The following is a 25,646-nucleotide window of genomic DNA, read 5'->3' on the forward strand; positions in this document are numbered from 1 at the left end:
CTATTGTTTTTCACTTATTGTAGAAAAAAATGAACCTGTACTTACTGATACTGTTTTCAGATATATACAGTATCATTCTTACTAATAATCCAGTGGTATTTTCAAACCACAATCTTTTTCATCTTTCTTAAATATTTGAAATTGTTGATCAGCTTTCCCCAATCTTCACCCTCCCCCCCCAAACCTATTTTGTATTGAATCCACCTATTTTCCTCCTCCTTTTTTCATTGATTTTTTTTCTTCATTAGCTCTTTTCTCTGCTCTATCATTTCTCAAGATTTCTGTCATTAGATTTTTAATCTTCCATTGTACTTTTTTCCTTGGCTATTTTACTCAGTTTTGGTAATAGCATTTGTTACTTTTATGAACAGGACTCCCAAATCAATGTCTTTTGCTTCCAGTCCTGTCTCCCAAGTTGTAATTTTTCATTTCCAGACAAAACCTCCTCATATCTAGCTGGTATTTCAAATTCATGTTCAAAATTGTTCTCACTGTTCTTTCTGCCATTCCTGTTTCTCTTAATGCTATTCCAAATCCTGAATTATCTTTAAAGTCTTCTCTTACTTCTTAGGTAGTCATTTATCAAAATCTGGCCTGTTCTATGTTAATTACTTCACTAGATCTCTTACACCTACTTTCATTTCTGCTTATTAAAATCGTATTAATTCTTCAAATTCTAAGTTAAATGGGTGATCTTCTTTGGACCCTTCCCTGGTTTCCCCAAGCCGTTAGTTTCTGTTTTTTCTAATAACTTATCCTGTACTATCTTATGGACATGAATTTTATTTTATTTATCTTCAAATTCCCAAAGAACCTTGTGTGGTCTTCTGTGTATAATAGAGTCACAAAATTCTAAGTCCAGATTTGAGCTATTTTTTTAAAATACTTAAAACTAAGGTCTAATAATCGGAGCCATCCAAGTTTGTTGGAAGAGAATATTGTATCCACTTTAAAGAAGTAGCTTTTAATTAATTGCAATATAGCTGATAATAAATTTTATCTATCTGTGAGAAATTCTAATTATAGCCGTCTAAAACATGGACTGGTCTGCCTCATTGTAAAGATTTTTTTTTCATAGATTATGTTCCAACTCTTTGATCAGGGATATTCTTCATGAGGTGACAGTTGAACTTTTATGAGCCATTTTAATTCAATAATTAGAATTATGAGCCATTCTAATTCTATAATTCTATGAACTTCCAGACATAGAAATAACCTGGCTTCTGAAAGAGAGAACAACTTCCAGAGTAACTCTATTTGTACTTTAGGTATCAAAGTTAGGTACATATCTTACAAGTATTTTCAGAGTAAGAAATAATCAGAGTGCCAGGGAGGAATAACAGTGGGATAGCTGGTTGCTCTAGATAACCAGACCATTTTTCCTCTAGCTGTTGAGGATGGATAGATGAGTGAATGGATGAATGGATTGTTAAGTGGATAGATAACTTTAGATAGAAAGAGAAGAAAACTTGAGAACAGTTAACCTCACGAACACATTAGTCATCAGAAGCCTGTATTTCTGTTCGTGAGGTTGTTTTCCAACTAGTTTTGAAGGTTGAATGCATCTTCAATTAGCCTAGTTTAATTTTTAGATAAATTGTTGGAATTTAAAGTTTGTTCTAAAATATATATAATGTGACACGTAAACTTTAAATAAAAAGGCAGTATGATGTGTTATAATGTGTAAGATGTTATGGAAAACCCGAACGAACATTTTTTGGCCAACCATATAAAGCACTTTTAGCTTGACTGATTTTTATAATTTCCTATGGGTTTTAAAATTTTTATAATCTAATTCAAAGAAATGTATATATTATTCAGATACAATTATACTTTTATTTCTGAAGCATATTGATGCAGTTTTTCCTCATTGACAGCTTGTTAATTAGGAAAAATTTTCCCATTCGATTAGCTTACTTTTAACACTTCCGTGTATCGTATAGTGTTTAATTTAATGGGATCTGGGCTGAAGATATTTTATTTGCTGGACCTGCATATTTTTCTAATAAAAGGAGGATTAGCAAGCTGAAGAGAGTATGTGAACGATGTTAAGTGGAGGGAGAAAGAGAAGACCACATAAAGGTATAAATTAATACTTTACCACCAATTTTTTAAGTAAGTGAAGACTGATCATTGTAATTTTTCCCACTTCCTTTTTCTTATACCATTAAGTATTCCTGTGAGTGTACACCCTAGGATTAATTTTTTTATTTTTTTGTAATTTGACAGACTTATTTTTACTTTAGACACGTCAGTTTTCCTAGATAATAAGTGAGAGAATAGAGATTATCATACCCAAAATATCTGTGTTGCATCTTTAGAAATAGTGAAGTCTTTTGCCATTTTCAAGCTAAGTATTTATATTTTTTGCGTGAAAAAATAGAAATAATACTGGTCTGGAAGATGGAATACTCATATTTTAATTCAAACCTGGATCATATACCAGCAAGCTAAAAGACCATGGGGGACACATCTTTAGGCTTTCTTTTCATATTCTGTAAATAAGTAGCTTGGATGAGATAATTTAACATTTTTTCTAGTGGTACTGCATTGTCACTTATTTAATATGTCTATCACATTGTCTGAAAATGTAAAACTAGCACAACTGTTCATTCCTGTTGAATTGTTTTTCTAGGATCAAGACCACCTTTAATCCTACAGTCTCAGTCTCTACCTTGCTCATCACCTCGAGATGTTCCACCAGACATCTTGTTAGATTCTCCAGAAAGAAAACAAAAGAAGCAAAAGAAAATGAAATTAGGCAAGGATGAAAAAGACCAGAGTGAGAAAGCTGCAATGTATGATATCATTAGCTCTCCATCCAAGGACTCTACTAAACTTACATTAAGACTTTCTCGAGTAAGGTCTTCAGACATGGACCAGCAAGAGGATATGCTTTCTGGTATGGAAAATAGCAATGTTTCAGAAAATGATATTCCTTTTAATGTGCAGTACCCAGGACAGACTTCAAAAACACCCATTACTCCACAGGATGTAAACCGCCCATTAAATGCTGCTCAGTGTTTGTCGCAGCAAGAACAAACAGCATTCCTTCCAGCAAATCAAGTGCCTGTTTTACAACAGAACACTTCAGTTGCTACAAAACAGCCCCAGACTTCTGTGGTACAGAATCAGCAACAGGTATCACAACAGGGACCTATATACGATGAAGTGGAATTGGATGCATTGGCTGAAATTGAGCGAATAGAGAGAGAATCGGCTATTGAAAGGGAGCGCTTTTCAAAAGAAGTTCAAGATAAAGGTAAAATAGTCTCATTACTACCACTTCATGCTCTCGGCAAATATTTAATTATAACGTCAAAAAAGTTTTTTAAAGTAACTCTTTTTTTTCTCATTATATTTTATAATTTTTAATGTTTCTCCTCAATTATGGTTTTATTACTAAAATGCTCATCCCTCAGAAGTTAAAGTCTTAATTTCATTTTTTATCTAAAACCACTATCTGAGATATGGTAAATTCTATATGACACATCTGTCACCTATTATATACCAAGTGATTTTATCTGTGCTTGTCTACTAAAATGAACATTAGCATTTCTATATTACATGTGTTTTCCACAAGTTAGGTTAATATAATTTTGCATCTTCACATTTTTTCTACTAAAACAAGGTTAACCGCTATAGAATTATTTTGAATCAGTACATTTAAGAAAAGTTTATGTGTATGTTTATTATGCAGTTAGATTTTTCACTTAGTTTCTAATTCTGTCATCTCTTAATAATGCGAATTTTTTTTTAAGTAAAAAAATTAGGAAAGAATTTTAAGTTAATATGAAATAGCAGACTTTAAGAATCAGGGATCTTTTGTTGGTGATTATGGTTAAGTGTTCTCTTTTGTCTGACTAGTGTATTAGGATGGATTTTCAAGACACCTGTTCTATGAGTTTATGGGCTTTCTTTTTGTGCTTTATAAAAAATTATAATCAAAGTAAGTTTTGTTAATTCCTTGATTATTTGGTGAACATTATGTATAAAATCTCTTAAATTTTTAGAGAGACTAATGAATCAGTGGTTGAAATTAGTAATTTATGAATTTGATGTTTCTACAGTAGAGGCATATACATATTTGACCATTCAAACCAAAGAATACTTTAAGATTTAATTTTATAGTTCAATATTCTAGATTGATTTATAGTTCTTAGAGTTTCTATTTGATCATTATAAAGCAAAACTTCTTGATGTTGACTAGAGCTCATTTTTATCTATGATCTTGTTCATTATGTGACAGGATCATTTTTAGATAATTGTGTTCCTTTGCTAAGAAACATGCTGAAGATTCATATTATGTTTCCTGTCTATCATTTGTCTCTGTTTAACGTTACTGGAAAAACAGACTGTATTTGGTAATTGTTGTACTACAGTGTTTGCTAAGTGCATAAATCACGGGTAGATGCAAATAAAGAGATTGCTAGAAATCTTCATTTTATTGGCTAGGGAACTGGTGTTGTTTTTTTGTTTTGTTTTTAACTAACAAATCATGGACGTTAAAGAAGAAAGTGTTGCTTGCCCTTTTTCTCTTTGCTTAGTAGTGTGGGATTTAGGAAGTAACTCTATGGGTTCCAATATATCTCTCTTCCTCTAACCTCTTATAAAAGTATATGCATGTCAAATGAAGAGAGCAGTATTATTCAGCTGCTCTCAATAATATTAACCTTTCCAGAATTCCTGAGTCCTGTGACAGTTTTGCAGAAAACATATACAATTGTAATTTCTTGACCAAGAAATAATTAGTTGCCTTGAGAACTGAACTTTTGCATGACGTTTTAATCTGTGTTTTGGAAAATTATATTCTTTAAAAGGAGTATAATCTTTTTTTAATGACCTAATTGTTGGTAGGAACGAAAACAGAGGAAATGGTGAACTTTTTTTCTTACTTTTTTGAACTTTTACAGTATCATATTTGTTAAAACCAAAGTTTTTACTTTTAAAAACTGAATGGAAATAAGGATAGTAAATAATGCTAATTGCATGTTAGCAAACTTATTTTAGACTACTAACTTTTCTTTGGGAGATTAAAACAAAATCGACAAACAGCATACTGTTCTTCCTGACACTTGTTATGTATATTTTAATTTTAATTATCAGTTTTCTCTGTAATCTCTGATGGTGTGACTATAACAAAGATAGCTGAAAAGTTGAGTGAGCAAAGTTGACTTACAATTTTGAAACAATGTAATTTGACTTACAGAGGTACCTGGTTCTATAAAGATTTAAGGGAAAAGATGAACTCTCTGATTTTCAGTTTGATTTAGATGGTTTTTCCCAAATTGGTTATGCTGATTTGGCCGACCTCATATTAGTGCTGTCATCTCTAACTTGTCTTCTGACAGCTTTATTTGAAAACCTTTGGAATTTTAGGTACCAGCTAACATTTGTATCTTGTCATTTTATATTCAATTTCTGCATTGTATGATGAGATAGTGTTTTATATATAAGCAGTTATCTTGAGATTTTGGAAAGATTAAAGGGTTGGTATGTTGCTCTAAGTTTATAGGTGAGGTCATAAATAAAAGTAAAGTTTTCTGAAGTGGTAGTCTTACAGTCGGCCCTTGAGAGATGAAATACTTCTTTCAAATGAATTTATCACTAGTTACCACTACATTTTAGAACTACTGTATATTGTAAAATTGATATTTACTGTATTCTAAGGTTTGGCACTGAGTACTTTTTTATAACTATTTTATTGCTGGTAGCAAGGAGCAAACAAGACTACTTGTGTGGTATACATGGTTTTACTGAGGGCTCTCTGCTCTAGGTTCTGAGCTTGTTTCCCATTATATTCATTTGTTACGAATGAATGAAGCATTCCCCTCAATAGACCAGAAATCAAAAACCTGTACCTTGTAAATAGATTAGAAAGTTTGGCAAACGTGGTTGTTTGATAACTATGGAATTCAGGAAAAGAGATAGAATATGCTTAGAAATATTTTACATAGGCTGTGGTATAACCTAATACACCTCTGTTCCACACACAGAAGACACTTTTCTGGCTGCTAGATATTTATGTTCCTTTGGCCTGTTCTCTCTTCTTTGGAGAGATTTATATACACTGATAGGTTAATTCTGTGCAACCTAATATTTTATAATATTCCTAAAGGACCTTCTTCTCAATCTTTTGCTCAAACTTTTAACATCTGTAATTACATAAATTAATTTCAAAAGGCTCTTTTTCTTTGCTTCTGGGATGAGCTGTCATAGACATTAATATCTCCATGTGCTGAAAATTCCTGCTTTCTCTTGTTAAAGAGGGGGTTTCTTTGTTCATCTTTGCCTGTTTCATCTTTTCCCAAGGTCCACTTTCCATGTTAGCAAGTATAAGGAATGGTCTAGCTTCACTAATGTTTTTTATGATGTTAAAATATTCTTGCACTGTAACCCTGATTAGAAGTAAATTATTATCTATTGTCATTTGGAATAAGAGACTGGGATTTGGGACAGGAATAGGACAGTTAGTCACTTAGCCTGTACTGTGGTTTAGGGATGGGACGTTTTCATTTTTTATAATTGGCTATTGTGTGTACAATTGTTCTGCTTTTTGCTTTAAGTGTTTTCATTTATCACTTGTAGATTTAGGCAAGTGATATAGTTTGTTTCGTACAAGCACAATTGAGTTCACAATTTCTTTAAGGGCCAGATATTATTTTCAAAATATCAGCATCAAGATGACAAGTGTTGTTGGTCTTAAAATTATATCTTTTTGTATGCATTTTCTTCAGGAACACCTGTATTTTGATAGCTAATTTTATGGTTCCCAGTGCTTTAGAGAGCTTACAGGTAATAATGTCCCAAATATTAAAATTATTCTTCATAGAGATGGCTTTCCATCATTAGGTGAAGATTATTATGTAATGAACACTGATAACAAAAGTGAATAGACAAAAGTGGCCTGTGCAGATTCAGAGCCACTTTACAGGAATAAGTTCATGGTGGAACTGAATCAGATGAAGTGAATCAGAACCTGCGTGCTCTTAACGTATCCAAGAGTCCTTGCAGCAGTAGTGGAATTTTTCCAGGTTTTACAGAAGAGGTGTAGTACGTTTCAATAGTTGAAAAGTTAAAACTTCGTATTTAGCAATATTTTATGCATAGTAGAGAAAATTATAAGATCTTCCCCAATCTTCATACATCACTCATGTGCAAATGCTTTTCATGTTTTTATTATAAATAATCATAGCATCTATAAAGATAACTAAATCGAACATGATAATTTCTTTGAAATTAAACTCTTTGCTAAATTTCCATTTTAATAATGAAAGATAAATTAGAATGAGGTTAATGATCTATTAATTATTAAGTATTTTGTAATCTTTTAAAATTTAGCCTTCAAGTTATTTTAATGTTCTTCTGAAAGACAGATTGTTCATATTAATAGAAGGATGAGCCACAGATCTCTTAAGAGAGCTCTTCAGATGCCTGAGATCTATGTTATTAATAGTTCTTAAGTATGCTTAGGTTACCATTTTAATGACTTTCATAAAGCATATTTCATTAAAAAATATAAAAATCTTAGATTAGATTATACTATTTAAATTTCTAGATCCTTACATTTTTTTTCTAAATGCTTATCATAAAAGTTTAAGGGATAAGTAAAAGGTTACAAAGCATCCTGTTTTTGAGGTAATAATTACTTGGTGTGCCCTTTGGCAATATATAACGATGATTTTGTGTGGCAGAACATTCAAAAGCAAAATTCTATAAATTAGTATTCTAAGTGCTTTTTTCTTAGGTATTGATGCAGAAAGCTTCATGTAAGTTCTTACCAGGCTAGTTTTAACTAGGGAAAACAGTTTAATGATAATATACTTTATTATTATCATCGTGTAGTTATTTTGCAAGTAGAGTATATGTGATGATAGATTTGACTTCTGAATTACTGAAAAAGCAGAATGGCTTAGTTCTTCAAAACATTACTGGCAAATATCTGAAGCAAATTTTAGTAATATTTGATTAGATTGTAAGCTGTAAGGGACTGCTACTTCTCACTTTCAAAACAAAATGATGAAACTTTGGTGTATAAAAGCATCATTACTATTAAAAACATTTTTTTCAGAACTTGGTTCCCTAATATTAAGGGGCTGTTTTTTAGTGGTCATTTTGACTTTTCACCTTGTGATCTTTTCCTTAAATGATACTGTATCACATTAATGAATGAATAGTATTAAGAGAATCTAAAGATTCTCCTGAATAAAAAAAAAGATTAAAAATAACTTTTAAAACAGCCAGGCAATTCAGCAAGTATCATTAAAGCAGGCAAAGTCTCAGGGTGCTATAATGTTATAGTTATATATCATGTTATGATTCCCAAGACCTAATTGGAAATTCAGTTTATAGAAAATGACCTAGGAGCCTCTTGAGTCAAGTGGAATCATGCACAGAAATACATAGCTGTTAAAAATACCATGACATTTTATTATAGTGGTAGATTTGTGTTTGTGTGTATTTTTGTCTTTAAATTGCACATAAATACTGTAAATAATTTCTTATTAAGCCAGTATATAGACCCCTAGAACTTTATGTTGAAGAGCTGAAGCATTTTTCTTCAGCTGAAGTTGCTTAAGAAAGATAGCGTTTATCTAAAAAGTTCTTATTATATGCTTCTCATTTTTATAACTATGTTTCCTTGTCTAAAGATACTTCTAACTGTGTGTTAGCTTTTAAATTCCATTTGTGCTGTTGACACCTTGAAGAATTTGAATCCTGGATCAAAGGTTAATAACAAACTATTAAATTCTTTTTTTTTTTTTCTTACTCTCCTCATTTACCTTTTTTCCAGTGGCATGATTTCTATTTTCTTTTGAGTTTTATTCTTTTCCATACTTTTCTTACATGTGACAAAAGCACCCTGTTTTGTATGTTGGCAGATTTGGGGCTCTTTGTAGTTTTTATTCAGTTAGCAGTTTAAGTGATCTTTATACTATACTCGCTAATATTTATTGAGGTACAGCAAGCATGAATATTTCCTCAAACCTTGGTTTAAAAGTATTATGCCATTCATGCCTACTATTTTATATATGCGTATTGACATTTGCATTCACCACATTTTAAAAAAATGTGACTTTAAAAAATAGTCAAAGTCCATATGGTTTTTAATAAGATGAGAATATATGTCTATTACTGATACTGAATATTTATCTTTGAATTTCAGATAAGCCTTTGAAAAAAAGAAAACAAGATTCTTACCCACAGGAGGCTGGGGGTGCTACAGGAGGTAATAGACCAGCTTCTCAGGAGACGGGTTCTACGGGAAATGGGTCAAGGCCAGCATTAATGGTTAGCATTGATCTTCATCAGGCAGGAAGAGTGGACTCTCAGGCCTCTGTAACTCAGGATTCAGACTCCATAAAAAAGCCTGAAGAAATCAAACAATGTAATGATGCACCTATTTCTGTTCTTCAGGAAGATATTATTGGAAATCTTAAATCTACACCAGAAAACCATCCTGAGACTCCTAAAAAAAAGTCTGATCCTGAGCTTTTAAAGAGTGAAGTGAAACAAAACGAAAGTAGATTGGCAGAGTCTAAACCAAATGAAAACAGATTGGTAGAGACAAAATCTAGTGAAAGTAAGATAGAAACTAAAATTGAGGTACAAACAGAAGAACCTAAACAGAATGAGAGCAGAATGATCGAATCCAGACAAAATGAGAGCACCACAGCCGAGCCTAAACAGAATGAAAACAGAGTGTCTGACACAAAGTTAAATGACAACAAACAAAATAATGGCAGATCAGAAACAACAAAGTCAAGACCCGAAACCCCAAAGCAAAAGGGTGAAAGCCGACCTGAAACTCCAAAACAAAAGAGTGATGGGCATCCTGAAACCCCAAAACAAAAGGGTGATGGACGGCCTGAAACTCCAAAGCAGAAAGGTGAGGGCCGACCTGAAACTCCAAAGCAAAAAAATGAAGGTCGGCCTGAAACACCAAAACATAGGCATGAAAATAGGAGGGATTCTGGAAAGCCAACAACAGAGAAAAAACCTGAAGTGTCTAAACATAAACAGGACATTAAATCTGATTCACCTCGGTTAAAATCAGAAAGAGCTGAAGCCTTAAAGCAGAGACCTGATGGGCGATCTATTTCTGAGTCACTAAGACGTGACCATGATAGTAAACAAAAGTCAGATGACAGGAGTGAATCTGAGCGACATCGGGGGGATCAATCTAGGGTTCGAAGACCAGAAACATTGAGATCCTCTAGTAGAAATGAACATGGCATTAAATCTGATGTTTCAAAACCTGATAAAATAGAAAGAAAACATAGACATGAATCAGGGGACTCACGGGAAAGACCATCTTCTGGGGAGCAGAAAGCAAGACCTGACAGTCCTCGTGTTAAACAAGGAGATTCTAATAAATCAAGACCTGATAAGCCTGGTTTTAAATCACCAAATAGTAAAGATGACAAAAGGACAGAGGGTAACAAGAGTAAAGTAGACAGTAATAAAACACACCCTGACAATAAGGCAGAATTTCCAAGTTATTTGTTGGGGGGCAGGTCTGGTGCATTGAAAAATTTTGTCATTCCAAAAATCAAGAGGGATAAAGATGGCAATATTACTCAGGAGACAAAGAAAATGGAAATGAAAGGAGAGCAGAAAGACAAAGTAGAAAAAATGGGATTAGTTGAAGATCTAAATAAAGGAGCTAAGCCTGTAGTAGTCCTGCAAAAACTGTCTTTGGATGATGTTCAGAAACTTATTAAAGATAGAGAGGATAAATCAAGAAGTTCCCTTAAACCTATCAAGAATAAACCATCAAAGTCAAATAAAGGTAAGAATACTTACTCTGATGTCATCTGTGTTCTAGTGAGTTTTCTTTTAAGTTTTAGGGTTACTATGGATTAAAAAAATGGAAATTTACAAAAATTGAAACACTACTGCATGGAAAAAGAACAATATAAAACAACAGTGAAATTATTTGCAGTAATATAGATAAAAAGTTCTCATTGAAAATTCTTTTTCTCCCACCCCTACTACTCACTGTAGTCGTGATTTTTACTGTTGGTTCACAGAGAGGAGTTCCTTTTGCTGTTTAATTATTTCAGTATTTTTGAAAGTTGCTTGCTAATCAAGTGAATGATTTGAATGGATGACTGAAATAGATGTATTTAACAACTTTTTAAAAAGTTATTTTGACTGTAGAGAGAATCCATTCTCTATAATGAGGTAATAAATTGACTGAGTTTTAATTTCTAAAGTCTCAGTAAAGCTATGTGGTATACAAAACTCAATATTATAAATTCTTTTAAGAATATTAAGTGTCTCTTAATATTGTTTTCTCACAGACCTATCTCTGAGTTAATTACTGATGAATAGTTTGAATGTATATAGTTTAGAAAGTTATGTAAAAGGTTATTTCATCTTTCTGTGGAGGAGGTGATTAGTTATGAATGTTTTATTTTTTTAAATATGTAGTTTTGCCCTTTTCTATGGAAGAGTAATAGGGAATGGTAGTTACCTCTTAAATTGGGTTAAATCATCAGTTTTAAAGGTTTTTTGGTATTTTTATTTGTTTGGGGTTTTTTTGTTTTGGTTTGGGGGTTTTTTGTGGGTTTTTTTCTCATGATTCTGAGTTAAATTCTCTGGTTACATAAATAGTATTGTTTCCAGGAGGAAAAAAAAAGTCTTAAGTGCTGAGAATACAGTGGCAGTTTGTATAGAAAACATAATTTTCTGTTCCTTTGTATACTATTTTTTTATATATGTATATATAAAATTTAATGATGCTGTGTGGTAAGGCCTGTTTAGCCTGTGCAATATAAATAGATTGGGATATAGTTTTTAAGGCAACAGAGGTGATAGTTTATTTGATTTTTAAATTCACATTCTGTGAAAGAAGTTCATTAAGAACTTAGATTTATACTTATTAACAAATACATGAAACTCTAGAGTTGTGATTTCCAATATGACAGTCACTAGCCTCTTTAGGCTATTAAGTTTAAACTATATACAATTTAAAATTTATATTCTCAGTAGCAACATGTGACAAGTGTTTACCTTATTAATGCAGAGAGAGAACATTTGCATCATCACAGAAAGTTGTGTAACTGCACTTAATGTATTAGGAGATACAGAAGGTGTATTGGTTATTAGTTTTGTAAAATGCCTTTGTACCTTCTCTATCAAAAAAAGCTCGTTGAAAACATAGTATTACTACTAAGAACTCTATTCGAAGAAATAACGTGTCACGACTAATCTTTTTATTCTTGTCTTCTCAAACGTTTACTTTCTCACTGTTAATTTATTTGGTTTTGTCTTTCAAAAATGAAAAAAGATTGCCTCTGAATCACTAATATTTGTACTATTTTAGTGAAGCTTTCAGATTTTAAATTATGGCTGTCAGATCTATAAAAATTAATTAAGATTTTAGCTTTAATTAATAGTCTTTAGTGTTTAACTTGAATGCATCTTTTCAGAATTGTTTAGGTAAAAGAGCTTGTTAGAATGTAGTGGCTTGCACTAGAATTGTTGTCTTTTAGATAAAGATTGTCTTTATTAATTTTCACTGAAAGTTTGGGAGTGGCTTATATATATAAACTAAAGAGTATAAGTTATACAATTGTAGAAGAGTCAGATGGAAAGATGGAAAGTGGTACCCTCTTGTCCCCTTGATCTAGACCATCTTTTTCTCCCCTGCCCTCTGTCAGCTTATTTATGCCAGCCTTGCTTTTCTAAGCTCTGTTCTAACAAAGAATCCTTACAGCTGAATATCAAGAAATGAATATAGCTCCTAATTAGTAACTGCTGTATTATTTCTCCTGGTGTTTTCCACATGTAATTTCATTGCTTGTGAATACAAAGTTTTTAGTACTAATCCAATGTTTTTCCTAAATATACCTTTAACACAAACGTATATACTTGATATGTTGATGTTAGTGAGTAACTAATCTGGGTGTGTCTGCCTGTTAGAGTATGGTGTTTGTGTGTATGCATGTGCATGTATGTATATACACACACATATATCAATATATATGCAACTATATTAAGTGAACCTTTTCATCAATGCTTAGGTTCATTTCAGGATCCCACGTAGATATCTTTTTGGCTTTATTTATACCATAGAATTAATATCTGCTTTTCAGTAATGTACTAATTTTGGTTTTATTTTAGATCTCTGCTACTAAGTTAACAATAGCAGAGGTATATAATTGTGGATTTTTTAAATTACATGCATAAGAAGGCCAGTTGTGGATTACTCACCCTTTGTAGTACACATTACTTGGTATTTTCTTCGGAGAGTCACAGAAAATCACATATTCTGACATACTGGTGTTTTCTAAGTAAAAACTGAATATTGCTGGGATACTTTTTTGTTGATTCTTAGGGCCAGAATTCTTGGTAGGTTTTCCTTTCTTGGAAGAGCCATAAAATTTCACCTGATATCCATATTTAAAATAGCCATCCTTTAGGGTAATTTTTAATTCCTTGAATATGCTTTAAGCTGGTAAATTTTGAATGGTAGGGGTATAGGTTTATGACTCCCAGTATAGGTTACTTATTTTTGTCTATTGTGTGAACTTATTAAATGTAAAGTGACATTGTTACATTTAATTTTATTTCTGTGGGGATCTGTGTATGCCCTAGTACCTAGCATAATACCTAGTACATAAAAAGAGCATATTAAATGCCTGTTGAATGAATAGACTGTATTGCTACCATGTTAGAAAAGGCTTTTGTGTGCAGATTAAAATTGTGTATTTATCTTTTATGTTCCCACCTGTAGATCCTAGCTCAAAAGCTACATAATTTTCAGCTGTTCCCTGAACTCTGTAATACCTCTTTCCACCCTGTCAACTATTAGTTTTTGTTAAGCTCCAAAGGAGACCTACTCATATTCATGTCTGTTTAATTTATTCTTTACCTTTATTTTGCTCTATAGCTGTTACAAGATTGGCTCAGAATCCATTCTGTTCTGATTTCCTGGGGCTGTTATCTTCCCAGTCTTTTTACCATCACCTTGTTTCTTCCTTGTCAAGGGGAGATGGGAGTGGATAACCAACATAACCTTTGTAAAAACTTTAAATTTAAAAAAATATCTTCTATCTATTAAAATATACTTCAAGCAGTATATTAAATGCCAAAAATAATGTCTTTATGGTTAAAATATTTTTACTCATAATATTATCCTAATATACCCTAATGTACAGTATGTCTCCAAATTGAAATATAAACTTATACTATCTTTAAGCCTGGGCATGATCATCAACTAATTTGCAGTATGTGTTGCTAACAGTGTATTATTTGTAATTACACACTATAACAATTTGATTTTGGTTTTTTAAAATTCCTGAGTGTCTCAAAATACCTAAGCTTTATATCCAAGGAAATCACTTTTTCTTCTTCCTCCCCTTACTTCCTTCTAAATAGTGTATTGTTTTCCATCATTTGCACTTACTGCTTTCAAGAATATAACATACCATCTGTTATTTGAGATCATGGCCTTTAAACTAAAAAGTTATCTAACAGCTCTAATAGTCAACAGTGTTTAAAATATAGTGCTCATTTGATTAGTTAATGATTGCAGTCATTATTAGAGGCAGTTATTTCACCTCAGTTACTACTGTTGTAAAATGTTGATCACTAAAATTAGTTTTTGCCTTTTATGTAGCATTCATATTTTATGTAGCATTGGATTGTGTTTAGGACTCTAGGCTTCGTAAGTCTGAGAGAAAGTACTGTTTCTGAGAGTGCATTTTTGGCATAGTTTATGAATTCCTAAATCGAGAAATTCTCAGTAAAGTAGTTATGATTATAATATTCAGAATCCTTAATTATGCTGCAGTAGAAATTTACTTTGGCTCATTTGAACAATATATAAAATACTTTTCTAAAAGAATAAAACTTTTAGTTTCCGTGAAGACTTTATTATTAGTTATATCTTTAGGAAGTTTTTGGAGAATATTTATTACAGAAGTTGGCATAATACACACTTGGCTGTTGTGATTTTAGAGCAATACTTTGAACAATTTTGTCCATGATTTCTATTTATAGAATTTCTCTGGTTCAAGTATTACTTAGTAGATAATTGATATAAATATTGATTTAAAGAGATTCATTAAGTAGAATTTTTTCATAAAAATTAAATGTATTAAAGTTTGCTAGCAGTGTTCTCTTTCCTTCCCATTCATTATCTCAGGCCAGCTAAGGACATAGCTTCTATAAGGTTTTCTTATCTGTAGAAATAGATATATGGTTGAAGGGTGAGAGAAAACAAAAGATTAATTCTGAGAGAACCCGCTAGTATTTATGAAGAAATACGCATTACTCCAACATACTGAATTCTCTCTCATTCTAAAAAATGTTATTGAAACCCACCCCTACAAGAGCGTGATACAGATATTAAGATAATGAATACCTACTTGATAACTGTAACAGTATAGTATATCATAGTATTATGTTAAATAGTTAATATATTTTAATATTATTGTATGTAGTATAATATAGTATGTTATAATACATATTATAATGTATTATATCAAGTAGGTATTCATTATCTTAATATCTGTATCAAGTTCTCGTATGGGGAGGTTTTCAGTAGTTTTTTTAAGAATTCAGTATGTTAGAGTAATATATATTAGAGTTAACAGTATATGCTGTACTATACTATGATATAATATGATACAATATAATATGAATTTTTTAATACGGATCCTCTTCTGCACCCACAAAAAAATAGCATTCTTTGACTACTAACGTGCTAACTTTTGACAATTCTCCGTTAAGCCCATTATACATTGTAGTTCAAAGAGCACTGGAATCAGAGCCTTCAACAAATCGTAGCCTTTCAAAGCTCTGATTCAAAGTTCATTCACTTTTAAAATAGAGAAACCAATTTTTTTCCTACTTTGTGCAGTTATGAAGACCAAAGTGAATCTTATAGTCAGAGCTAAAATTTGTCTAGTTTTTTTATATAAAGAAATGCAGTCATCCCATTTTTAATTGAATTTATCTAATGAAGTAATTTTTTAAGATAAGTCTCACTTGTGTATACATACTTTATATTCAGTGTATATCTGAAAACATTGCTGCCATCATTTATTCCATTACAGTTTTATTGAGATAAAATTAACATATAACATTGTTTTAGTTTAAGGTATATAAAATAATGATTTAGTATACAGTCATCTCTCGGTATCCACAGGGAGTTGGTTCCAGGACCCCTCACAGATGCTTTCAGGTCCCTAATATAAAATGGTATCATACAGTCAACTCTTTGTATCCGCAGGTTCCCCATCTGCAGATATGAAGGGCTGACTATATGTGTTTATTGTGAAATGATTACCACAGTAAGTTTAGTTAACATCCATCATCTCATGCTGTACATTGCATTCCCAGAACTTATTTATCTTATAACTGGAAGTTTTTACCTTTTGACTGCCTTTACCCATTTCATCCACCTCCTACAGATTGCAAAGATCAATCTGTTCTTTGCTTCTGTGAATTCTGTTTTTGTTAGATTCTACGTATAAGTGAGATCATACAGTATTTGTCTTTCTCTCTCTAACTTATTTATCTTAGCATAATGCCCTCAGAGTCCATCCATGTTGTTGCAAATGGCAGGATTAACTTCTTTTTTTGGTGGAATAATATCCCATTGTGTATATATGCCACATTTTCTTTATTCACCCATCAATGAGCTAAACAACTTAGGTTTTTTTCCCATGTCTTGGCTATTATAAATACTGCTACAGTGAAAATGGGAGTGCAGATATCTTTGAGATAATGGTTCCATTTCCTTCAGATATATAACCAAAAGTAGAATTGCCCAATCATATGGTAGTTCTATTTTTAATTTTTTAAGGAACCTCCATACTGTTTTCCATAATAGCTGCACCCATTTACATTCCCACCAACAGTGCATAAGGGTTCCCTTTTCTCCACATTCTCATCAACACTTATTTGTTGTCATTTTCATAATAACCATTCTAACAGGTGTGAGGTGATATCTCATGGTTTTGATTTTCATTTCCCTCATGATTAGTGATATTGAGCACCTTTTCATATACTTGTTGGCCATCTGTATGTCTTCTTTGGAAAAATGTCTATTCAGATCCTCTGCCCATTTTTTAATTGGATTGTTTGGTTACTTTACGTATTGAGTTGTATGAGTTCTTTATATGTTTTAGATATTAGCCCCTTATCAGATATTGGATTTGCAAATATTTTCTCCTATTCAGTAGGTTGCCTTCTTGTTTTGTTGATGATTTCCTTTGCTATGCAAAAGCTTTTAAGTTTGATGTAGTCCCATTTGTTTATTTTTGCTTTTGTTGTCTTTGCTTTTGGTAAAAATCATTGCCAGGACCAATGTCAAGGAGCTTACCGCCTATGTTTTCTTCTAGGAATTTCATTGTATTGGGTCTTACATTCAAGTCTTTAATCAATTTTGAGCTGATTTTTGTGTATGGTGTAAGATAGCTGTCCAGTTTCATGTTTTTGCATGTGGCTGTCCAGTTTTTCCAACACGATTTAATGAAGTGACTATCATTTTCCCATTGAATATTCTTGGCGCCTTTTTGGTAAATTAATTGACCATATATGCATGAGTTTATTTCTGGACTCTCTGTTCTCTTCCATTGATCTATGTCTCTGTTTTTATGCCAATACCATACCACTTTAATTGCTGTAGCTTTGTAATATAGTTTGAAATCAGTAAGTGTGGTGCCCCCAGCTTTGTTCTTCTTTCTCAAGATTGCTTGACTCTTTGTCTGTTTTGTGGTTCTACACAAATTTTAGGATTGTTTGTTCTATTTCTCTGAAAAATGCCATTGGAATTTTGATAGGGATTGGATTGCATTGAATCTGTAGATTGCTTTGGGTGGTATGGACATTTTAACAATATTAATTCTTCCAGTCCATGAGGATGGAATATTTTTCCATTTATTTGTGTCTTCTTCAGTTTCTTTCATCAACTATGTCTTACAGTTTTCAGTATACAGATCTTTCACCTCCTTGGTTAAGTTTATTCCTAGATATTTTATTCTTTTTGATGCAGTTATAAATGGAATTATCTTAATTTCTCTTTCTGATAGTTTGTTAGTGTATCAAAAAAGAACTGAATTTTGTATATTGAATTTGTATCCTGCAAATTTACTGAATTTGTTTATTAGTTCTATCAGTTGTGGTGCAGTCTTTAGGGTTTTCTGTGTATAATAACATGTCATCTGCAAATAGAGACAGTTTTGCTTCTTCCTTTCTGATTTGGATGCCTTTTATTTCTTTTGCTTGCCTAGTTGCTCTGTCTAGGACTTTCAGTACTATAAAAGTGGCAAGAGTGGCCATCCTTATCTTGTTCCTGGTCTTAGAGTGAAAGCTTTCAGCTTTTCACCATTGAGTGTAATGTTAGCTGTGGGCTTGTCATATGTGGCCTTTATAATGTTGATGTACATTCCCTCTGTACCCATTTTGTTGAGAGTTTTTATTGTGAATGGATGTTGAATTTTGTCAAATGTTTTTTTCTGCATCTATTGAGATAATCATGATTTTTATCCTCATTTTGTTAACGTGGTGTATCATTGATTGATTTGTGGATGTTGAACCTTCCTTGCATCCCTGCAATAAATCACATTTGATCATGGTATGTGATCTTTTTATTGCTAATATTTTGTCGAGGACTTCTGGATCTCTGTTCATCAGGGATATTGCCGTGTAGTTTTCTTTTCTTGTAGTGCCCTTGTCTGATTTTGGTATAGGGTAATGCTGACTTTTAAAATGAGCTTGGAGGTGTTTCCTCCTCTTCTATTTTTAGAAGAGTTTGAGAAGAATTGGTTATTAATCCTTCTTTAAACGTGTGGTAGAATTCACCAGTGAAGTCATATGTCCTGGGGGTTTCTTTGTTGGGAGGTTTTTGGGACCAGTCACCTAGTAATTGGTCTGTTCAGATTTTCTATATCTTCATGATTTAATCTTGGTAGATTATATGTTTGTAGGAATTTATTCATTCTTCTAGGTTGTCCAATTTGTTGATGTATAATTGTTCATAGTAGTCTCTTACAATCCTTTGTATTTGTGTGGTATCAGTTGTAATGTCTCCCCTTTCATTTTTAATTTTATTTATTTAAGTCTTTTTTTTTCTTGGTAAGCATAGCTAAAGGCTAGTCTACTTTGTTTATCTTTTCAAAAATCCAACTCTTTCATTGATCTTTGCTATTCTCTTTTTAGTCTCATTTTTGTTTATTTCTGCCATGGTGTTTGTTATTTCCTTCCTTCTTCTACTAACTTTGGGCTTAGTTTATTCTTTTTCTACTTTATTCTTCTTTTTGTAGTTCCTTGAAGCAAGTTAGGTTGTGCTTCTATCATTTCTTTTTCTCACTGTGTATATATATTAAGGAAAGGATCTTATGATCCCTGCTCCTAGTTTTCTATATTAGGTAGTAGTAAATTATCATTTACATAAAAAACTTCTTAAAAAAAATGTTTCCTTTTGTAGTTCTTCCTCATGGTAATTTGACAACTGCACAATATCAAAACCATGATGCTTAAAACAAGAGTTTTCTTAAAATCTTTTCTTGTGCATTCTTCATTTGTAACAGTGTTCTTTCAGTTGCTTTAAACCAACTCCTTGGTATTTTGTCTTCATTAAATAAACCAATTTGCAATGGCCTAAACTGTGCAGAATATAGCTATATAGTGACTGCACTTGCAGGGTGGGTGGCACTTTGTTTCATATGGAATAAAGTATAACAGGATATGAATTGGGGATAGGCAAACTTCTTGTGTAAAGGCCCAGATAGTAAAATATGTTAGGCTTTGTAGGCCACTTATCTCTAACATTGTAGTACGAAAGCAGGCATAGACAATATGTAAATGATTGTGTGTCACTGTATTCTAATGAAACTTTATATACAAAAACAGGCGATGGGGCAAATTTGACTCACAGGCTTTAGTTTGCTGAACATAATATAAATATAAAATTGAAATTTTATATAGGTGCATCTGATAACTAGATTCCTTATTCTGTAGCAAATGAGACTCAAAATTTGTATTTCACACTATCATTTGAGTATTAAAAAGACTGATCTAGATAGAGTTCTGAATTATTTTCCTATTTTTATCCAATATTTATAAATGTAATATGAAATTAGCCAAATATAATATTTTTGCCAGGATATTTAATATTTGTGAGCACTTAGTTTTATGTAGTAGAATTATATATGTTATTAGTATATTAATATATAATTGATATATTAAACATAAACATATAACAAGTGTATACAGGCTGAAATTACCTTTAAATATTTTATACTTGTTGCATGTCAATTATGAAATCTTCTCTCCCATCTTTTCATTTTGTGGATAACTTCTCTATAATTGTCAATATAGAGCAACTAAGAACTGCTTTCAGGATTTAAAAAAGAATTTTCAGCTGGAAAAATTTCTTGAAAAATTTCACAAATTTACTCTAATGATTACACTAATCATTCAATAAATATTTATGGCCATCTTCAACATCCCATGCGCTCTGCTAGATGATGCAACTGGAACACAAGTCTGTGACTTTATCAAGCTTATGATCTCATGGAGGATATGGGTAACTAAAGGTACAGTGACAGTGTAATATTCTTAAGAAAAAAGGTGTTTTTAGCACAAGGGCAGAAGGAAAAAGCACTACAAGTTTAGAGAAGTTAAACATTTGGCTAATTTAGAGTACAATGTGGAAGAAGTAAGGTAAGAGTAGATTAGTTAAAATTAAACATTGTTTTACAGCCATTAGTAGTAAAAACATAATCAGAAAATATGCCATTCCTAGTGTTGTTAGAAAATGTTTTTCTAGAATATTATAAAATTCTCTACATATTCAACCTAATGTAATAGTAGTTAGTTGAATAGCTAATAAACATAGTTTAATACTTGATCAAATTGATTAAAATATTTAAATAACAAATATCAACAGTGAATTTTGTTGTCCTTGATTTCATATTTTCTGGTTTCTTCGTGATCTTAAACATGTTAAATAGTTAATATTATTTTGAGCTAAATATTCCTTTCTAAAGTTTTGCATGATATGTATATAATAGTAACATTACCACTTTTTGAAAATGGTTAAATTCATGGCCTGCTTACTTTTCTCCCTAGACATATTGAATATCTCTTAGAAAATTTCCTTTCTAATGTCTTTCCCCTTCCAGTGCATCCCACAAATTACTGCTAGAGTAACATTTCTAAAGTACATTCTGATTCTGTCCCTCCTCAAAAAGACTGTAACATCTAAACCCTACCTACTTTTATGGGCTTACCTACTTTTTCTCCCTATTGAATATCATGCTCTGTCCAGAGCAGACAGAGCTGGAATGCTCTAAAATGGCTACCAATTCCTAGTTCTTGTCCCCTGTTCTCCATCCTCCACCTCACTCCACCTCATCTCTGTTGAAAACCCACTGTGCTCGTGAAATACTTCCTGATCCCTCACAAATAATCATTGACCTTTTTCTTGTTTCCATAAAATATAAATTTTATTTCTTTAGGAAAATTCATCTCTTGAGTTGGTATAATATTAGCATTCATTTCCTTCAACTCCTGTTACAAATATCTTTTACAAAGGTGCAGTGTAGTATACCTATCATTTTGCATTCTGTTTTCTTTACATTTACTATCTCTTTACTAACATTGTTCATAATTATACTTAATATGACTTACTCTTCCACTGTGTTCCCCTATTGGACATTTTGATATTATAATAGATAAAACTGATCTAAACATCTTTCTTCATAGAACCTTTTGTTATACAAATTTCCTTGGAATAAATTTCCAAGAATGGTATAAATGGGTTGAAGGATTTGAACACCATTTGCTGTGTGTTATATATTCTACACTGTTAGCAGAATCTGAGTGTATACATTTCAGCAAATTGCAAGCAGACCTACAGAACTCAGAAGGAAAGCATAGATCATTTTATGTCATTTCGAACAGTCTTATGCATAGCAGTTAACTCCTAAAGGCATTGCCATGTAAAGTGTAGTGGAAAACTTGATCTTTTCAATGATGATCATGAATCAAGAAACTTGTCTTGTTAAAAAAAGATGCATAAAGTGCTTTTTTAGAAAGGTTTACATAAAAAATAATTAAAAGAGTAATTTGTGAGTAATCCAAGGTTTTATTGTAACAGGGCTTCAAAAGTGTAGTATTTAAAAAAAAAAAAAAGTGTAGTATTGGCAACTTTTATATCAGACTTATAAATGTAGATAATTAAGTTCTCTGATACAAGGTAGTGAATATTCTATCAACATAAGGTAGTGAATAGTCTGTCAACTTAAGGTAGTGAATATTCTATCAACTTATAATGAGTAGAATCAATTTGATTTGAGTATATTATTTAAATTATTGTTTATTTTTCACTGAACCTGTAGTTTAAGAAACAATGGGCTGGGAATTCCCTGGCGGTCCTGTGGTTAGGACTCCACGCTTCTGTTGCAGGGGGCATGGGTTCAATCCCTGATCGGGGAACTAAAATCCCCCAGGCCGCCTGGCATGGCCAAAAATAAGAAAAAAAGAAACATTGGGTAGATTAAGTTAGAAGGACCTTTTCAATTTGAATTGATTCCTGTTTTGAGAAACATGGCAACCATAAAGTTTAAAGGCTTTCAGACTTTTTTGATTGTGACCTAAGACAAATAAGATGCATGTTGTGATCTAATATGCACATACAAACACATAATAACAACACCTGCCTTTCCTACAGGCATAACACTAACATCTTCTCTTTCATTTTAAACACATTGCTAGTCAACACCTACAAAACTGATTCCACAACTTGCTTATGGGTCACAATCTGCAGCTTGAAAAATTGCTGGCTAAAATTTAAAGGGAGACTTGCCAGTTCTTAAGTTACAGCATTCTTTATATAGTGATTATGTAATGATGATTTACATTAGTTTCAGGAGTATTTCTCAAAGACCATCAGGAAGAGAATAGCTTCAAATTTGACCCTGATGACTGCTCCATAGCCACAAATGAATAACTAGTCTTTCTTTTTAAATTAAAAAAAAAAAAAATGTAATCCTGAACAAGCTTCTAGCTAATGCTTAGGATTTCTGCCTCTTTACCAAAATTATGACAACTTTAAACCTGATTATCTCATTATACATCATTTCTTTTTATCCTGAACCATCACAAAAAAGCATACCTTTCAGTTATTTCTTGACCCTTTTCTTCTAGAGGGTGTAGTCTACCTGATCCCCTCTTTCCTTAAATTAAGACCTCCTCTTCAGTTATAAACAGATCCCACCCCCTTATTATCCCGATGACTGTTAACATCTACTGTAGAAGATGTGAATTTCACTCCCCTCATTTTCAGTCAACCAAGGAGCCTTAGCACCAAAAAGTAGTATCTCCTTTCTCCTAGTTTGCTATTGCTCGTTCCAAATAATTGATAAAATACACATGTCAAAGTTCTTCGTCTAAGGTCAGCGTTTTGTGACCTCAAAACTTTTATTCATCAATATTCAATGTCCCTACGTTCACTTTGGATTTTGGTTCCTAGTGCACAGTCTTCCTCTTCACCCCTTGTTCTGCGTCAGGTTAGGTAACCTTCGGGGTGCCTGTGGAAGGAACATTCAATGTTCTGGTCTCATAGTTAAACCCCACGTTTTTTTGGCTTCTCTTCACGTTGCCTCCCTTTGTTTCTGTCTCCCAAATGTTAACTTTTTTCAAGGCTGTGTCATCAGCATTTCATACTCTTTGAATGCACTTCCTATCAGTGGCTTCAAATAAAGAAGTTGACTTGCATTTAGAAACCATTTGCACCAAAAAATATGTGTCTTCAAACCATATTAACTTAGGATTCCAAGAGGGGCAGATTGACAACCTGCACTTCTGAACTTTTTTTTTTCTTTTTGCCCCTGATTGAAGTAAAAGATCCATTTGTGCTAGGTTATTGGAAGGATTGTCACTGAACTACCTTATGCCTACTTAAGGTTTTTTTATGATTTACCAAATTTGGAGGTTTATGTGAGTTTCTTGGTTTGTTTCTGAACAGGACTGGCTTCCATTGTCTGAAGCTTCAGTCCTAAAGAGTTCATTGATTGAAGTGATTTATTTTAATCTCAGGGTTGTTTCCCCATTTAAAAAAACAGACAAAACACAGTGTTAGTTATCAAATCACTGACTCTTTGGGACTTTTAAGTCTTTTGATGACTTCTGGTTTTAATAATCTGGTAAATGTGCTAGTATGAGTGATTTATACTGGAAAACCAAGGTTGCTAAAATGTAGCACATCTAGAAGTAAATGTATTCTTTAGCTTTATTAGAGCCAGAAAACAGAGATACACTGTATCTAATGGAATATATATCTACAAAAGTATGGTGCCAAACAAAATAGTGACTAAATGGCATTATCCCTCAAGGCAGTAAGTTAAAATTTTGTGGTATTTCAAACAACCTGATTTAAAGCATAAAGTAGCTGGGATGAGAGAAATGAGGTGAGAAAGATAATCATAAAGTATTAGCAATCTGAAGGTTTTAAGAACAAATAGCTCAGCAAACAACAATAATCTCGAAAATCATCAGCGTATTAAGAGGTAGCCAGTTAAACACTGTATTTGCATTATTTAAAGGACTATTTCCTACCTAATTCAGGGAAAAGAGCATAACCAGATATGTTCTAGGGATCAGTTGCAGTACTCACGTTTATTCATTTCTGCTGAAGCTGAGTCAGTTATCCAAACTTTCATGTATTAAAGATCCTGAGTGTGAGTATAGGAGTGTCAAGCATTTTATTGCTTACCCTTTATAATCAAGGGACCTGGCTGAGTCAATTTATAAAGTTTTATGAAAAGGAAGAGATACAGAAAATACATAAAACTGTGGAAGAGATGTTTCTATTCAAAATGAGGCAGTCCACTTTTGGAGGACAGTATACTGAGAGACATTAACCATTGGTGGATTTTTTTTTTTTTTAAGTTGGTCATCTTTAGAAGTGGAACAGTTGGTCTTTGAATTATACCGCCGTAACTTTCAGAGTTGTACAGATGTTAAAATGATGTACAGAATAGTAGAGCTCTTAAATCTGATAGTATTATTTTTAATTTAGGGAATAATAAATGGTAAACTACAATGAATAAACTTTGTTACCTGCTTTATCAGATATAAGACATAAATTTTCTATATTTGGCTATTGTGCTGAATTTTTTTTTTTTTTTTAAAGAGAGAACGAAGAGAGCAGAGTCCTTGTTCTTGGGATATAATAAACCATTGTAAAGAGAGTGCAAGTACCCATACATGTCTTAACCCTTGATTATTTATTGTAAGTTTATCTGCAGAATAATTATGATATTTTATCAAGTCAGCATATCTCTGTGAATGGAAATTTAAGCAGAACATAACAGTTAGGTAAATCTGCTTCTTAAAGAATCTCATGATGAACTAAAAGCCAAATACTTTGGGTTATCCATATTTATAGACCCCAAAAGGTTATGTTTCATGTAGTACAAAAAAGAATTTCCATTTTTAAAAAATTTGGAACTGTCTTCATTTGTATAAAATATAGCAATTCTGAAATTATACAGGAAGTACATCTGTAAGTGAACATAAGAAATTGTGAACCAAAGAGTCAGAAATCATTTATTGACCATCTGTATATACATACTTAATATTATAGGTCATGTGGAAAGGGGAAGATACATACTAGAAGA

At 32.2% G+C, this 25,646-nt stretch overlaps 1 protein-coding gene across 5 annotated transcripts in view; it reads left to right on the forward strand.

The window, feature by feature from the left end:
• Nucleotides 1-25,646, forward strand: part of NIPBL (NIPBL cohesin loading factor) — a 201,806-nt gene that overhangs the window by 101,604 nt on the left and 74,556 nt on the right. For 4 of the 5 annotated variants that reach the window (XM_061189192.1, XM_061189187.1, XM_061189191.1 and 1 more), the window contains exons 9-10: nucleotides 2,636-3,262; nucleotides 9,167-10,792. In XM_061189192.1, the coding sequence (XP_061045175.1) occupies nucleotides 2,636-3,262; nucleotides 9,167-10,792 (2,253 nt within the window). The remainder of the gene's footprint in view (nucleotides 1-2,635; nucleotides 3,263-9,166; nucleotides 10,793-25,646) is intronic. The other variant, XM_061189193.1, reaches the window with a different exon arrangement.

The sequence above is a fragment of the Eubalaena glacialis genome, chromosome 4, assembly GCF_028564815.1.
Source record: "Eubalaena glacialis isolate mEubGla1 chromosome 4, mEubGla1.1.hap2.+ XY, whole genome shotgun sequence".
NCBI lineage: Eukaryota > Metazoa > Chordata > Mammalia > Artiodactyla > Balaenidae > Eubalaena > Eubalaena glacialis.